We start from the raw sequence: 16,391 nt of genomic DNA, 5'->3' as shown, positions 1-16,391 counted from the left end.
CGTCTTGATTGACGCCATCAGGCTCCATTCGGACCTTCACATTCTTTCATGATGGTCTTCAAAACATTTAAATGAGTGCCATTTGGCCCCTGATAGGTGTGAAAAGGGACACTTCTGTCTTTGTTATGAGTCTTGATTTAGTGAAGGGATCCCAAGCAAGTGTGAACTCCTCTACACTGCCCCGTTCCCAAGTCTCCTCCTCCTCCCACCCACACACACCTCAGTCTGTCCCCTCCCACTTACACACTCTCTATACACTCCTCTCCCTGTGAGCTCTCAGTAGAAGTCTCACCTCTCTGGTGAACACACTCGCTCCACACAGCTTGGATTACACAGAAGGGAATTTTACACACTAAACCCAGAAGAAAGAGATTCACTTATTGGGAAGACTTACATACACACCGATCAACATGGGGAGTAGCATGTCATGCGTCCCTCAGCACAATTTCAGGTTCTCCAGCAAGAGCTTCATACGGCGGAACAGGTAATGAACACTGTACTTCTGCTCTTTTACAGAGATGTACAGAAACACTATCATCTGTTTGTATAGAGTCAGTCCAAAGTAAATGGGTCAGGTTTCTGTATTGCAAACTGATTTAACCCCTTAAAATGTGTTTAAAAGACATGTACACTCCTCACTGTCTAACTACATGCCTTGTCCTATTACTTTGACTATCATACCTGAATAATATATAAATAATAAGTACATAGTAAGATAAATAAGAAGCTGTGACTGTGAATGATTGACTGGAGGTTGTTTAGTGAAGTATGTGATGACAGATGATAAGATTTGCCATATAAAGTGGCAGGGTGCTTTTGCATCAACATTCCCGTAGTGATTAGAGCTCTTCTGCATAATGTCAGTGTATGTAATTCTCAACAGCTCGGTGACAGGATCATAGTTCACAGGCAAGCTGACTCTCATAGGTGCTGATAGAGTTCAAGGCTGTGATAAAGTTACTCTTCTGTTTCCAGCTGAGCTTTCAGAGCTGCCCGAGTTGACTAGAGTGCGTTTTTAGTACGTGGTACATGGTGTCAGCTTATATCAACTTGATCTCGTTAGAAATTTGCATGAATTTGACTTGAACGACTGAGACGTAAGAAAATATATATGTCCAAACTCTTCCCAAAACTCTTAAACTCTTGGTTTGATACTCAGTTATTCATCTTAAAGCGTATTGTACAGTAACTACGATGTATTATTCAGTAATGGCATTGAAACTAATAAAATATTATTTATGACAAATATTTACAAGGAAAATATGTATTTATGAGAGTAAGGCACGGACGTCTGGACTTTGTAGGTTTATACAGTATCCCATACTGTGCATCATCCAAGAGCAAGAAGCCATAAAGACCTATTGTGTTTTTTATTGCACACAGTTCAGTGCCCACTGTAGCAGGCCCGGTCATGTCACTAAAACTGGAGACGGGTAGGCTAATCAAGTTTTTCAGGGTCTGAAAGTGATCTACTAGCCGATTATACACTTTTAAATCAAAACAGCTCTCCACTGATACTCTCCCTTTCTCTTGTACTCACTCACACACACTGCAGCAGGTGAACTATCGGTTGATCAAGAACAAAGATGAGAGTGTTCCCGTTTCCTGTCTGATACTGAGCAGGATCACTCTTTTTAACCAACGCCTGAGCAATGAAAGCTAATGTAATACCTTAGATTACTCTGTTTTGCCTTGCATTTGCATTTTCATGGTTTTTTGCCAATACCTGTCCTAGTTTAAATTGTCTGGATGCCAAGCTTGCTCACCATGGAATACCAATGATACGTTCAATCCCTCAGAGCATGAATGATCCTATTGTTGTTATGCTAATCGCATTCAAAAAAAAAAAAAAAAAGGAGCAGAGCAGATCGACGGAAAGAAATCTTCAGACTGACTTCCTCTCTCACGAACGTGCAGGAAAGACGACATTATAGCAATCTGACACTAATGGCTATAAATGGGGGTCATGGGTGACAAAGGATGACATATGAACATATATCTATGCCCTGTGTCTGGAAACATAAGCCCTATTGTTCTGTGTGGGTAAATGGTGTATGGAGTGGGAGGTATAATACATTGACCAGTACAAGCTATAGGAGGTCCAGAAAGGCTGCAACAATGGAAAAGTAAAATCTTTTGTGTGGAAATGACCAATGGACAGACTTGACCGAGTCAAATGATGCAGCTATGAGTTACTGGATTACATCTGGGTCACTAGGACCAAACGTACTGGCCTTTTTTCCATGCCAAAATCCTGAGTGGCTCTTGAACAAACACATGACTAAACATTGTCTTGTGTCTTCCGAGCAGCAGCAGACTGTTCCGGAAAAAAAATCCACAGGAGGGGCAGGAGAAGTCCAACAGCATCATCAATATTCTCTGCACAGTCACCCCGAGAAAGGTGAGTAATTTCTAGCATTCTTTTTACTTTTTCCTTTTTCAAGTACTCTATATTCATGCATGCTGAACTGTGGAATGCTTGTGCTTACAGGAAATGTCACCTAAAGATCTTGAGGCCATAGAGAACATCAAATGGGACCCGCCGTTTCCCTATGACCCGGCCAGCGGCTGGAAGAAGAGCAGCATCAACGTAAAGAACTACGGCAGGCTGATCCACAGCTCCAAAGTGCGCTTTCGCTTCCTGCACTGTCAGGTAAAAACACACCTCCTCACCTCACACAACAAGCTGTTGCACATATACGTCCCTCAGCAGGAATACAAACACATACAACCATGACAGTCATCACTGTTAAAAGCTCATTATGGGGCTCCAGCAGTTGTGACATTATTGTTCATCCATTTACTCATCCGTCATGATCCCAGTGCAACAGACAAGTGGCGAGTACAGGATGTCTCTCTCTCTTTCTCGCAGCTGTGTGAACTGTGTTGCCTGTCGTGTTGCGTATTAGTGAAGATTAATTGCTGTAGCTCATCGCAGGGCATTGTACCTGTCTGTACGTGCACGTTTTTGAAACATGCCAGTGTTCCAGAGCTGCCTCCAGGCGCACAGGCAGCGATCAGGCTACTGATAGAGCACTGAAGTTTAGCAATTATTGTCTGCTTAATGTACTTGAAAAAGGAAAGCAAGGAAAATCTCAAAGAACAAAACAAAACAGGACGGGCTCATATTGGAAAATTTTCCAATTAGCAAACAGTTAGTAATGAGATAGAAAGAAAACAAGTGTTTTTTTTTTTTTTTTTTTTTCAACAGGAAGTTGGTATTATATGATTGTGTACCATCAGGTGAAAGGAAATGAGTTGGCTAAAGTAAATCACTGTCAGGGCCTTTTGAAATGTACCTGTGCTTATGTTACTGTAAAAAGCAGAACACTCCCTTCAGGCAGAATTATTCACACTGGCACATAATTTACATTACATTGTTCTACAATCAATAAAATATCATCTGACAGCAGGAAAAGCATGCTTTGAAAGTGGATAGTAAACCAGAGTCGTGTCTAACAAGCATTACAATGTATAAGGTTTCCTTTAGTGGTTTTGAAGTTCTGTTTTTTTCTATGACAGATGAGGATGCTAGGTTATTTGAGAATAATCATTTAATCCATATGCATAGAAATGTTTTATTACAAAATTGGGGAAAACCCTTTTCAACTTATGTTGAACATTGCTACAGAGCTATCTTTCAGATTGTGTAAATAACCCAAGGATTACGTGTCATTTCTTACAGGATGTACATGATTGCTATCTGGACTTGTTCCAAACACACCTTCATTTCGTCTCCAACAACACCACCGGACTCACCTATCAGGTCAGAACAACCTCTTTTCTGTAGAAAAACAGTGATACTTGATATGTGATCGAATATTCTATACTTTTTCAAGTATTAAAATGCTTCCATAACTTCCTCCATATATTGTGTGGTCACATCTTTAAAAAACAAATATGACTCTGTATTATATAATCATAATGTAAACTTCAATTGCGGCAATATGGCTGTGAGTAAACTGTGAGTACACCAGTAATGATTAACATTAATCACTTCCTTTTATTATGTCTGTGTTTACGAGCATGTCTCGTAACCAAGCGCTGCTGTAATGAATGTATATCTCTCCCCAGAGGGAGAAAGCAATGTTGAATGTCCAGAAGTGATGCTAACATGGCTGAATTATAAATTAGTCAGAAGGTGTTGATTAATTAGCTATTACGGCATGGCACGGTAGTTCCGACTTCAAGGTTTATAACGTTTCTGTATTAACAATGTACACAGGAACTTGTATGGCAGATGCTCCACATAAACGGATTAAAAATTGTGTGCAATCGTTGATATGGTATTTTCTAATCTTTTAGAATAATCACTGAATCTACATTCGTAAAAATGTTTTATTACATAATTTAGGAAACATTCCCAGGTTGGACAACATTGCTACAGAGCTATCTTTCTGGTTGTTTATTTAGCAATTTTGGGAGGCGTCTTCAGAAACAGTCAGAGGTAAATCTATAACAGCACAGGGAAGTCTTTGTGCTTTGCGTTTTTTTTCCCCCCATACCATGACAGACTGCATTTTTTTTTTGGTCTTATTAACTTCAAGAGAGTCGAAAAACGGAGGCTGGTGAGGGAATGACAGTTATGGCTGTTACGTAAACTATAACATGAACTAACCTGTATCATGGACTTTCCACAACAATAAATGTAAATATGTATAAAACAGATAAAATGTACAACGTGATGTTCTTTAATAAATAAAAATGTGTACAAATTGTTACATTTCTGTGGTATTTGGGATGATTATTTTCCTATAACGGCACCCCGCAACATTCCTATACAACAGAAAGTCACAATGACCATAATTGCATACTGATAGTTTCTTCTTTGTTTCATTACAGGGAACTCTTCCGTTAAAGGAGCTCACGATTTGCAAGGTACAGAACAGGACCAGCTATGGAGATCCGCAGGAGTTTGCCTTCCAAATAAACGGTGAGTACACTTTTTTTCCCACACTAGACGTGTGTTAAAGGAGAGCTCCTAGATTATTTTGAAAGGTGCTACTGGTGGGTGTGGGAGCTTGGCACAAAAAGCCTTTTACTCCTTTTAGGCAATGAAATAAATGTGTTTTTTCCTTCCAACACAAAGCTCTGGATCATAAAGGCACAACCTCACACTATATACATCCGCAGCCACTTCCCATTTCTAACATTCCAGTGATTCATAAGTGCTATGACCTTCTTGCCCTCTTTATAGACCAGAGACTAACAAGAGGGCTTTCCATTTGCTAGTAGTCAGGACAGGGTGAAATTGTCCTTCAAGGCTCCTCTTGTTATACGACAGGTGTACTGAAGCTCTCTCAGCTGTTGTGCTAAGAGAGCTCTTCCTCCCATATCACTCACATCACAGCTAAACTATTCCACATTCCTGTGTACAGGTTTCACTTCCGTACTGATGTTTGCCTGTTTTGTGTGTCACATGTTTTCAATTGGAAGTGGTTCACCAGTGTAGTTAGATGATTCCTTTATAAAGGCCCTTTTACTGGCTTGTGAGTCAATAACTAAAGTTACACCAGGACCTCAAAGTGTGAGTGAACATGACCAGGATATGAGTCAAATAAAAGACTGGACACACTTAAATATCCCTCAAAAGAAAAAAATATTTCCTTTGACCAGATGACTAAACGTCCTGGTATGATGCAGCAAAAACATAACAAAAATGGTTTATACATTATCATAAATTTTCCTAAAATGACTCACTACTCCAGATTTCTTATCAAAGAGATCACTGCTATCCTGCAGATCCCACACTAGAAAGCTCTGACCCTTTCATTTGCTCTGTGTTTTGGGTCAGTGGGAGTCAGCCTAGAAAGTATTTACAATCAGCCTCACATGATATTGATACTGTCCTCTCATCAGTGTGGGAATATTTAACTGAAGCCAGTTTTCATCCCAAGCTAGAAACAAAAACTGACCCATAATGGACGCCCTGACTAAAGCTAAGCCATAACTGGAAATGACAAAGCAGAGCTGGTGTAGGAGACTGATATCTATGCTGATATGTGCTGGTATGTGGAGCTGATAACGGAGTCAGACTCCAGGTCTGGTACATTCTTTTAAAGTGTGCTGTAGGTGTGTCTGTTTTACTTAATGCGTGACCTGGGTTCAAGAGGGTTAATGGTCATAAAAAGACACGTTACAAATATAAATCAAATCCAGACTAATTTTTTTTTCAGTAATTACACTGAAATTCGTTGAATAATAAAGACCTATGGATCTATTTAGTAACCTGTTATTGACAGTTGCTGGTATGACGAGTTGCTGGTTTGTCTGTTTCATGGCCTTTCGAACAAATTCTTGACTCTATGTTTTTGACCTTTTTAGGTGTCAGCTTAAACCCCATCATCGTCTACTGCTCAAACCAGAAGGATATGGACAACTGGTTCGGTCTCCTAAAGGAACACATAGAGGCCAATGGGGGAACTGCGATTACACCAGACACTTACAGCAGAGTTAAGGTATGGAGCTATCAGCACTCAGTGCTAATCCTATGCTTGGAAAATAAAAATGATAATGATCTTAACAGCAGTGGGTGTGCATAAAGCTAGGTTTGAGTAATTTAGATCAGTGTTATTGTGTTCTCATGAGGATTGGGCAGGGGTGTGGCTGGGACTATGGCTGAGATTAAGGTTAACCACAGTAACAGTATCATAGAAAAGGAATGACTTTTCTGCCAGTGCTGACATGTACCTCTGTCGCAATAGGTAGGGTCACTAAACAAAACAGATTCTCAATGATAGACCTTAAAATATATATAAAAAAAAACATATTTCAGTCTATAATGTTTAAAACATTGGAACTATAAGGGAATTCCTTCTGATCTGTGTCTATTAAAATGGCATGCAATTACAGCGAGGCATGTTACACTCTCGGAAATAAATGCATCAAACTGTAGCTTTCATTGCTGCAGGGGTGGTAGTACCACGTTTTGTACCTTTTACCTAGGAAAGTGCGTGTGGTGTACCTTTAATTAGCTGTTAGAGTAGTGGTCTTCTGTATGTTAAATTATTTTAATGGTTTAAAATATACACACTAAAGGTACAGAACATGTCCACTTGATGGTACCACTGCAAGTACACGGAATAGTAGTTTGCTGCTGTTATTTCTAAGAATGTAAAGAAATGATGAGCATTTCTCATTTTCACATTTCCTCTCATGTACTTTCATAAGGTCCAGAACACCGAGCAGTCCACAGAGGGGAAAGAAGAGCTGAGGAACTCCATCAGTAAAGAGCCTATCTATGAATGGGAGGGGTCTCAGCGGGAAAGTCTGGGTCCAATCACCTATGTCACTAAAGTCAGGCTACAGCATTTGCCTTGTCAGGTAAGGCAACATTTTCCTGCTAACATTTTTTAAACAATTCAGTACTACTTTGTCTCTAATAGATTTATAATTACACATAAACTATACATGCAGCTATAATGTAACTAATGAGGATGTCTACAGTTACAGCTTGTTTACAGAAGTAAATTTTATGTACATAAGCATGTGTATCAAATGTGTGTTGACATTTTACAGTTTATATATTTTTTTATATAATTATAATGGATTAACAATGAACTGTAATTAGACATTCAAATGTCTATACAAATAGTACACTTTAAAATAGGTGGGCATGTAGTCTTTGTCTGTCCTTGCACAACATTTTTGCATGTATGTACATGTGTGTTTACTTCTATAATTCATCCGTAACTGCAATATCCTTAGCAGTTGGCAGTGGTATTGTTTGAATCTCCAGCTGTTTCGTTTTTCATGGTTGAAAGAGCTTTGTGAAAAGGTATGCTGATTTGATATCAGATCACAGGAAGGGAATGTACACATGTACACAGCAAAGGTGCTACTAAGAAACCTCCCTTTATGAAACACTTTGTTGCACAACTGAAGATTACATCAACTCTCTGTCAGTTGCTGCCTGGCTGGTTCACTGGAGGCAGCATCTGATATGATCTTAGTCACCCCTTTAACAAGATCAAATTACCCTCAGGGTCTAAAACGTCTAGCCCCTTATTTGTTAGCTGCTTTTAAATTTGACTGTCAGCAGATTTGCATTCACTGTAGACCTGCAGAGTGATGGAGATGCAGTGCATTGAAATACATTTTCCCACAGGAAAGGTGAGAATTCAAACAGGTTGTCTTTTTTAAAGGGTAGCATGTAGACATGTGGCCCTTTGTGTAAGCTGGGTGTGTGAACCAGTTGCTTTGCTCGTGCATGGACTTGACTCACCCTACAGCTGCTTGCCTGACACACCCTTTTCAGAGCATAAGACAACCGCTGTCAGAGCAAGAGCTGTGCAATCACCAGCTCCTGGCTGGGGAGTCACATGGGCACATGGTTCCCAAAAGAAGGAAAATACTGTATGTGTAGATAACACTGTATCTGTAGAGTGTATGACTCTCACATTCTCATATTTGTGATTCAAAAGCTACACGTCCCAAGCATTCACACATCTCTATAATCTGCACAAAGCACAATGCTGACCACGGCACAACTTTTTCCCACAGGAGCAGTACGACAGACTGTTGGTGATGTATCCTAGCAATCTTATTATACTGTCCGAGGAGAGTGATGGCTTGTTCTACAAGGTAAAACAAGCACTCTGTTGTTATACTTTGTTGTTTTTTAAAACAAGTTTGACTGAGCTAAAAACACACTCTGTGCTTTATGCTTACAGGGAAAACTTCCTCTCAACATGCTTACAGTTACCACCCCATGCCAAGACATCAAGCCAAACACATTTATGATCGAAGGTAGGTTAATGATCATCCCATTTCCGTTGTTTTATTGCTTAATACTGCATCCTGCAAAACTTTTATATCCAATGCTAATCTCTCGTTGTATTGGGCAGGGAAACTGATTAACCCCATTGTCGTGTCGTGTCCGAACACGAGTGAGTTCCGGGACTGGATCCATCACTTCAAAGCAGCAGACGTCCCCGTCCTTAGCCCTCCTCCACCCGTCTACGACATCATCTACACTCCGACTCAGAGAGAAGTAAGTGCACTACAGATTACAAATGTTAGTAGTTCAAGTAAGTTTCTGAAAAGGTTGTAAGCTAGGTATTCACACCGTCCTCCTGTCCCTAAAGGCCCCTGAGATAAACGTGAGATGGAGTGGCAGTAGCCGAGGAGGCGCTGAAGAAATCGCAGTGCAGAAATCGCACAGTGGACGCAGATCTTGTGAGCTCCAGCTGCCTCGCAGCAATGGCAACCCCCTTTCCCCTGGTTACACCGAGCCTCTCTGTGTAAGCGAACATCCCAGCTCCTATTATGGTGTTTGTACAGCTGCTGAGTATTATTATAAGTCTGACAGTACTGTTAAGTGAACTGTTATCAAGCTGTCACTTGTATATATACTAGCTGAACTCTTCATAACATAAGGTTTTGCTGATACAGATGTTTGCTGGACTTTTCAGAAATTTAGAACAAATCAGAGAGTCAAAATCAAAGCTCTTTATTGTCATGGGTGCACAAAGTACAATTAAGTTCTTACTTGCATGTCATTCCTCAAGACTACACACAACAGTGTAAACATATTCACAGTCCAAAGACAATACAACAACTATTCAACATTCAAACAACAACAGACATTTTCAAAACAGCCTACACCGAGGACATCCGCTGTAAAACTTAAGGGGCAACTTAGGAAAGGGAGTGTTAAGGGTGGACTGCACTTACTGTAAGTGATCTGACCTGACTTACTTTCGAGTGTTTATTTTGGAGGAGTAGTATCCAGTCATGCACTGGAAAACTTCTGTGGTCTTGGCGGTATCAATTATTAACTTAGCGTCTAACCCATGCTGCTTCTGTTACCATGTAAAAGCCTTCTTCGCTTGTAGCTGAAACAGATTGATCTGCAGTTGTTTTGCTGAGCACTTCACCCTGCAGTGTCATCGAATGCTGCCTTGTAGTGGGGGGAAAAATGAACTTGAAAGACATCCCCTGAGCGTTCTCAGATGTTTTCTGTTATTAGAAACATTCCACGGCAGGAATCACCCACACAGCACAACATATCTCTACAGATGACCTGAATTGTGATCGGCTTTGAAGTTGTACCGTGGTATCGCATGATGTTAGTGCCAGGATATTCTATCTCCCTCCCAGCAGTCGAATCAGAAGCAAGGAGTCTAATTAATTTACAACTGACAGGGCAGAATGCCCAAAGTGAGCTCTGCTGAGAGGGACGATATCATAGCATGTTCACTGATTATACAGTATATCTTCCTTTTCAGCTGTGGGAATCATTTGTATTCTTTGCTCCCCTTTAAGTTACAGATCCATCAGGCTTATATTTGTTTTCTTGTCCATATTCAGCATTACTAACCAGCTTGTCTTCCTGTTCATGTGTGTTTACAGTACATCTCCAGCAGACCCACCTCTGTTGATACGCAGTATTCGGGGAGACTGGGCAGCAGGAGCAACAGCATGTCGTCTCAAACCAGGCCTGCACCATTGCCCCTGCGCTACTCCTCCCCTCAGCGCACTTCCTACCTGTCCCCTGAGGAGCCCATGTCTCCCATTTACAACACTCCGTACAGCGCAGTTCACCACAACACTACCGTACAGCACATCGAAAAGGCCCCACTTATAAAGGTAACTCAAATCTTATTGTAAACTTCATATCTTGCATGCTGTTCTGACACGGGTATTCCAAACCTTATTTTAAATATACTGCTTTATACCACGCCTCTGTAGAGTCCTCGATTCTGGTGTTTACGGCTCGGCTAGGAGCTCGGCTGATACGTTATCGTTTCTATAGTAACAGCCAATTCACAGGGACTTAGAAGGTCACATAATCGAAAACGAGTAACACACGAATTAAAAACGTGTTGCTGTTTAACAAAGAAAAACGAAGTTGTTGATATCACGAAGCTTTCTGTAAGAAGTTGTGTATTTAACATTCATGGAAGAAGTCTCCAGTGTCAGCACTTTGTAACAGTCAGTAAGTTTTGTCAGTAAGAGGCTGGTGACGGAATGCCTGTTTATTATCTGATATAACATAAGTGATAACAGGAAGTAACTTCTTGTGGATATTACACAACATTAAATCTAACTATAAATGGGTAAAATGTATGACATGTCATTCATTAATAAAATTTTACAAATGTAATGTTTGGCAAACTGCTGTGCTATAAGAGAAATAAAACAATTTGGAACATGCAGTTGTAATTACATAATCAACTACTTTGTTGATTCTTTTCTTATAACATAACAGTTTTATGTGAGCAAGGATTTATGATGAGATGTGCTCATATTTGGTTTGTTTTTGAACAGTCTAACAGCTGGAGCACTCCACAAAGCTCCATAAAGTACCAGCTCTCCATTCCACAACGCCACTCGGATCTGCTGACCCACCGCAAACCTCTCTCGCCCTTGTATGATGACCCCACCACCCCTGGCATGTACCCTCTGGAGGAGGACTTGGCAAAGGTGTCGTCGGTAAGTGGGGCAGGATATCAGATTGCTTTCTCTCTTTACACCCAGGCTCACTGTGACCGGGTGCGCAGAGAACACAGCTGATTTGACAAGCCTAAGTCTAAGACCTTGCAGTCCTAATTACTAATTGATTGATGCAGATGCATAATGGAGGAGTCTGAGGGAATGAGACTTAAGTACCACCTGACAGTAGACAGGCATTTGACAGACTGATTGTGCAAAATACTTGTTTCTGATTGGCTATGTTGGAATGTAACTATGGCAACAAGTCTGTAGAGTGCTTTAGGATAAACCAATGTGATTTTAAAAATCAGTTTCAAAAGAGGCAAAAGAGTTAAATCCACCCACACATCCTACTAAATCTGGTGTTTTGAAGTAATCAAATGAAAAAAACGGTTCCTTCCAGCATCCTAAAGGTTCTCTAGTTTGTTCCTTTGGGCTTCTGAATGAGAGAACAAGCACTAAATGGTCCTGATATCGGAAAATGTCAAAACTAGCCTCCAACTACATATTGTTATTTCCTCATAACATTTGCTACCTATAGTACAGAGGAAATAATAACATGATGGTTAATAACAGCACTCTGTTTCTGTTAAACAGCATTCCTCACAGGTTTCTATGGAACAGCACTGTCCTCCACTCCTCCCAGCCTCCTTCCGCTTGTGCACACCTCCTCTAGGCCGTAGGAAGAGGAGCAGTCAGCCCCAGGAGCATGATGGGAGCACCACACTGTGGGATATGGAGCAGCGTGCACAGGCTGTGTCCAGACTGAAGCTGCTGCATGCCCCTAACACAGTGCTACAGCACAACCACGTCACACAGGTATCCCCAGGAAATACATGCTAATATATATTAAATCACCAGAAAGTGGTGTTACACGACATATGGAAGCAGACAGCCTGTGCTGAACAGATATATCTTCTCTCCACAGTAGTGTAAAATGAATGTGTTATGTTGTGTTTTGCAGAGAGGGTCATCAGGCCTGGCTGCCACACACACGCGGGAGTTGCCCTACAGTCTCACCCCAGGTAAAAATTCATGGCATGTGAAAGCTATATGGCTTCCAGAGTATCACAATACCTTTTATATGCATGGCCAGAACTAGATATTCAGGGTTGTGTGCCTGTGAACATACAAAAGCATGAGATAAAGACACCTAGTTTCGTTGATTAACTTATTTATAACACTTGTCATAATTATAACTGTGGCATTTAATTGCGTTCACACCAGGCAACACTGTGTAATTGATCATGTTTCTAACCTCATAGCTTGTAGATTTATATTGAGAGGCAGGACAGGACTGGACATGAGGAGTGGGTAGTGCATGTCAGGGCATTTTAAAGGGCAGGGAAAGTGTGTGTGTGTGTGTAGTAAAGCTCAGCGTAGTGACAGTCCAGATGACAGCACTGCAGGTGGCACATTAGAGGAGCTGCGTAAAAGGACAGAATTACTGCCCAGAGTGATTTAAAGCTCACAGCTGGGACACACAACGCATGATGAGCTACTCATTAGATGTATATTGCTATAATTGAGGGTTTGGAACAGGGATATTTATCTTCAATTTAAAAATAAAGGTTCAATTAGATAAAATTCCTTGCTTATAAAGGTTACGCAGCTAACATGACTGAATGATGTCAACAGTGTTTTTTTTTTTTCTCATAGAGGTGCTTTGTGTTACCACTTTTGATAAGCGCCATAGACCTTAAACAGATGCGACACATCTATTTTGAATGAGAATAAACAAACATAATCTTCAATCATCTTTAGACATTCATCTTTTTTTTTTTTTTAAACATGCCATGTTGTCAGTTTGCTATTCAGACCAGAGAGGGTAAATCAAATGGAAATCTATGAAAGTCTTTAAACAATCTCCACTTTCTGAACTAATGTCTCTATAGCTAGTCTCTGGTCAGATGAGCTGCCTTCAGCTAAATGATTTACATAAATGCATGTGATTGGCCACAGCAAAAGCCGCAGTGGGTCATGTTTAGAGTTGGTGAACTACAGCTAGTTTATCAGCTCTGCTACATTATTTTTTCAAGTATTCAGTTCAATCCACTGAAATACTTTGCTGGGTCCACATCTGGACTGCAGTCTGCCAGCTGAAGAGCCCTGGTTTAAAAGAATCTATAATATTCTTTAGTCGATGCCTTGCCCACTTGTAAACTATCCAGGCTATCTTGTTGGTTTTGGTGTCATTGTCTTGATTGTTCTTCAAGATATTTAACTCCCACACCTACAATGTGAAAGAATTTACAGGCCTCATTCCTCAGTAAGGATGAAGGGCAGGGTTGCCTCTGATTGTACGGGTTTTAAAGAGACCAAGTAACCTGTCATGCATGCCTGATCTCTGCAATCTACACCTCTAACAGCTTTCACATAGTTGACATATTTTACAGAACTGTCGTTAACTTTTGTATGCTCTTCATTTTTTCCCATCACAGATGATCACTCGTATCTTAAACCAGTGGAACCGGATGACCAGGAAGTAGACTATGACAACATTTGGGAGTTCGACTGCAGTAACGGGATGATTCAAGCCTTGCCTGGAATTTCAGCACACCGGACGCAGCCTGACTTCAGCGCTCGAGGCCTCGGCGCTATGGAAACACAGCCGAGATGGTCATAAAAGAGAACAATGGGCTTCCACCCGTCTGGACTTGTACACATAGCTGGCTAATCTGTGCCTTACTGCACTCTCGCTCTCACTCTCTCTCTCACACACACACATACACTCACACCCTCGCACCGGCATTGAGACAGGGCTTTACATGAGGCCAAGCTTGTCCAGTATCACTAAATAATCTCCCAGGGGAAATGAACAGAGGCTGACTAGGTACAGGAGCACTGAGCTTGTTTTTCCACATGCTGTACAAATTAATAAAAAAAAATTACCAGTCATTTTATTCATCAGGAAACAAGCCTTTGTAACGAATACTGTTTATCATGGAACAAATAAGAATATTTTTTCTTTCAGTAATTCTGTCAGATGTAGCATTACTCTGTGTCGTTTACAAACCTTTACCAATGGTTGGTTAAGATACAGGGCTAGAATAAATTTCTAGTTTTCTAACTATGTATATAATGTAAATATTGTTTTATAGAGCAACTACAATTATGTTTCTTTGCACTGTTTTGTACAGTTAATTATTATATTCCTAATTATTTATATATTGTTTCAACCCACATTGTTGCCTACTCAGTTACATACTGAAGTAAATTCTTTTCATTCTTTTTATAGTCATTCCAGGAACATCATGAAACATCAGCATATGTTACAATTTGCAGAAGTTTCTCTGACATGGGCACGTTTGGTTTTAAGCATGTTGCATATGTACATACAGACACTGCAGACTTTTCACTAATGTGTGAATGTTTTATTCCTTCAGTTTGGTGTGATGTGATATTTATATTTAAAATTAAAATAAAAAAAAAAATGAAATGAATTCAGTTCTCTTAATGTCGCTTTCAAATTCATGGTTTATCTCAGTGGTTCTCAAAGTGGCGTTCGTGAAGCATAGCCAAGGCGTCCATAAATATTTTATTATTTTATTTTGTTACAGCAGTGGAAACCACAACCCTCCACTCGTATAAATGTTATTATATTTTTAGCTAGTCTGTCACTTGAATTGAATGGATTTAATCCACACCTCAAAATTAAGTCACCTATAAATAATGTGTACGTTCAGTGCAGTGCTTAAAATTCAAACCTCTCACTTCCCCATATAAGCTTCCATTAGGGTGTTTATTAAATAGAAAATATTTGTAGAATGTTATACTGTGTATTTACTAACTTATTTCCTCTCAGATAAACCAGGGGTTCTCATACGTTTTTGCACCCTGTGACCCTTTAATTGTAAAATTCCTTCCACGCACCCCCTTGGTACATTTTTTTATGAGCACAATGGTGAATTCAGGTGTACTGGGACATGAGGTAAACTGGGGCAGTTTAATTTAGCAGCATTTATTTTCTGGCCTGATAAGTTAAAGTCAAAAACAATGTTTTAAAGTAAAGGCCTAAACCAATGAAAATACATGTGAAGATTACCAAACATGTCATTATTATGATCTTCAGACAGTTTTGACAAAAGTGTAAGCCATGCTTCATTACAATATTACGATATATTAATCTTTTTTTTTTAAATGTAGATTGTGAACATCTTGAGGATTTCAGAAATCTATCATGTGCATTTTGTTTTATTAATAACTAGACAAAGTAGAAATTAAAATAATAAAAACTGTTCATCCCTATATTATCATAATAATGATAATAATATTCTGACTATTTATTGGAGCCATAGAGCTTTTTTTTATTCCTGAACTTTTTTACATTTTTTTTTTTAGATTTCTTAATCACTGAAGTTTGGATTACACCCGTTTATTTCAAGTGACCAGTAAAAATAGACTAATAATGATAAGAACTTCTCAGGGGCGTGGCACATGGGCGTGGCCCAGGGGCGTGTTAATACGAATGGCGCCTTAAAAATGGTCGTGATGCCGCCCTAGTGGCCCCGTCCACTTGAATGCTGCGCTCCTGCACAAATTGATGCAGATTCTAATAAACCATTTATGCAGAGCCCTTTCTGAACATTTGAGGGCCCTAAGTGATAACTTACTCCCCTCAATCATAATCATATTACTATAAAATGTACCTGCATCACTTACAGTTGGCTCTAACACTGAAAATAATCGCGATGGATGTTTCAGCTACCTGAGCGGTGCTAGTAGTAATGAGCTAGCAACTTCTAGACACTAGCTAGCCAGCAAGATAGTTAGCCACTAACGTAACTAACTAAAAACTACATAAACTACATAAACAAGCTGAAGCAAGAAAGTGGGCGATTAAATATCATTTCTTACCAGTGTTTTGGACCATTTCTTCTCTTATGGTTTTTATTTATTTATTTTCCTTTTTGCGTTTTTTCGCCACAGACCGCTATGAACGCTTCATGCTAGCT

At 39.9% G+C, this 16,391-nt stretch overlaps 1 protein-coding gene across 1 annotated transcript; it reads left to right on the top strand.

The window, feature by feature from the left end:
- The first annotated feature begins 268 nt into the window (after positions 1-268).
- On the top strand, positions 269-15,403 carry plekhn1 (pleckstrin homology domain containing, family N member 1). The gene is made up of 16 exons (XM_026920142.3): positions 269-484; positions 2,311-2,401; positions 2,492-2,653; positions 3,686-3,766; positions 4,843-4,933; positions 6,325-6,458; positions 7,171-7,323; positions 8,503-8,583; positions 8,673-8,748; positions 8,847-8,992; positions 9,087-9,242; positions 10,354-10,590; positions 11,272-11,436; positions 12,034-12,255; positions 12,401-12,461; positions 13,878-15,403. Exons 1-16 carry the CDS (start codon positions 411-413, stop codon positions 14,060-14,062), a joined length of 2,115 nt encoding a protein of 704 aa, XP_026775943.1. The 5' UTR covers positions 269-410; the 3' UTR covers positions 14,063-15,403.
- The last annotated feature ends 988 nt before the right edge of the window (positions 15,404-16,391 follow it).

This window comes from Pangasianodon hypophthalmus, chromosome 16 (assembly GCF_027358585.1).
Source record: "Pangasianodon hypophthalmus isolate fPanHyp1 chromosome 16, fPanHyp1.pri, whole genome shotgun sequence".
Classification (NCBI taxonomy): domain Eukaryota; kingdom Metazoa; phylum Chordata; class Actinopteri; order Siluriformes; family Pangasiidae; genus Pangasianodon; species Pangasianodon hypophthalmus.
This window is presented reverse-complemented; position numbering and strand designations above follow the sequence as displayed.

Bases quoted from the DNA above. Each gene is read 5' to 3' on its own strand.
- plekhn1 (XM_026920142.3), top strand. From the start codon at position 411: ATGGGGAGTAGCATGTCATGCGTCCCTCAGCACAATTTCAGGTTCTCC. The intron at 2,654-3,685 runs GTAAAAACACAC...CATTTCTTACAG, and splicing joins TTCGCTTCCTGCACTGTCAG to GATGTACATGATTGCTATCT. The intron at 12,256-12,400 runs GTATCCCCAGGA...TGTGTTTTGCAG, and splicing joins AGCACAACCACGTCACACAG to AGAGGGTCATCAGGCCTGGC.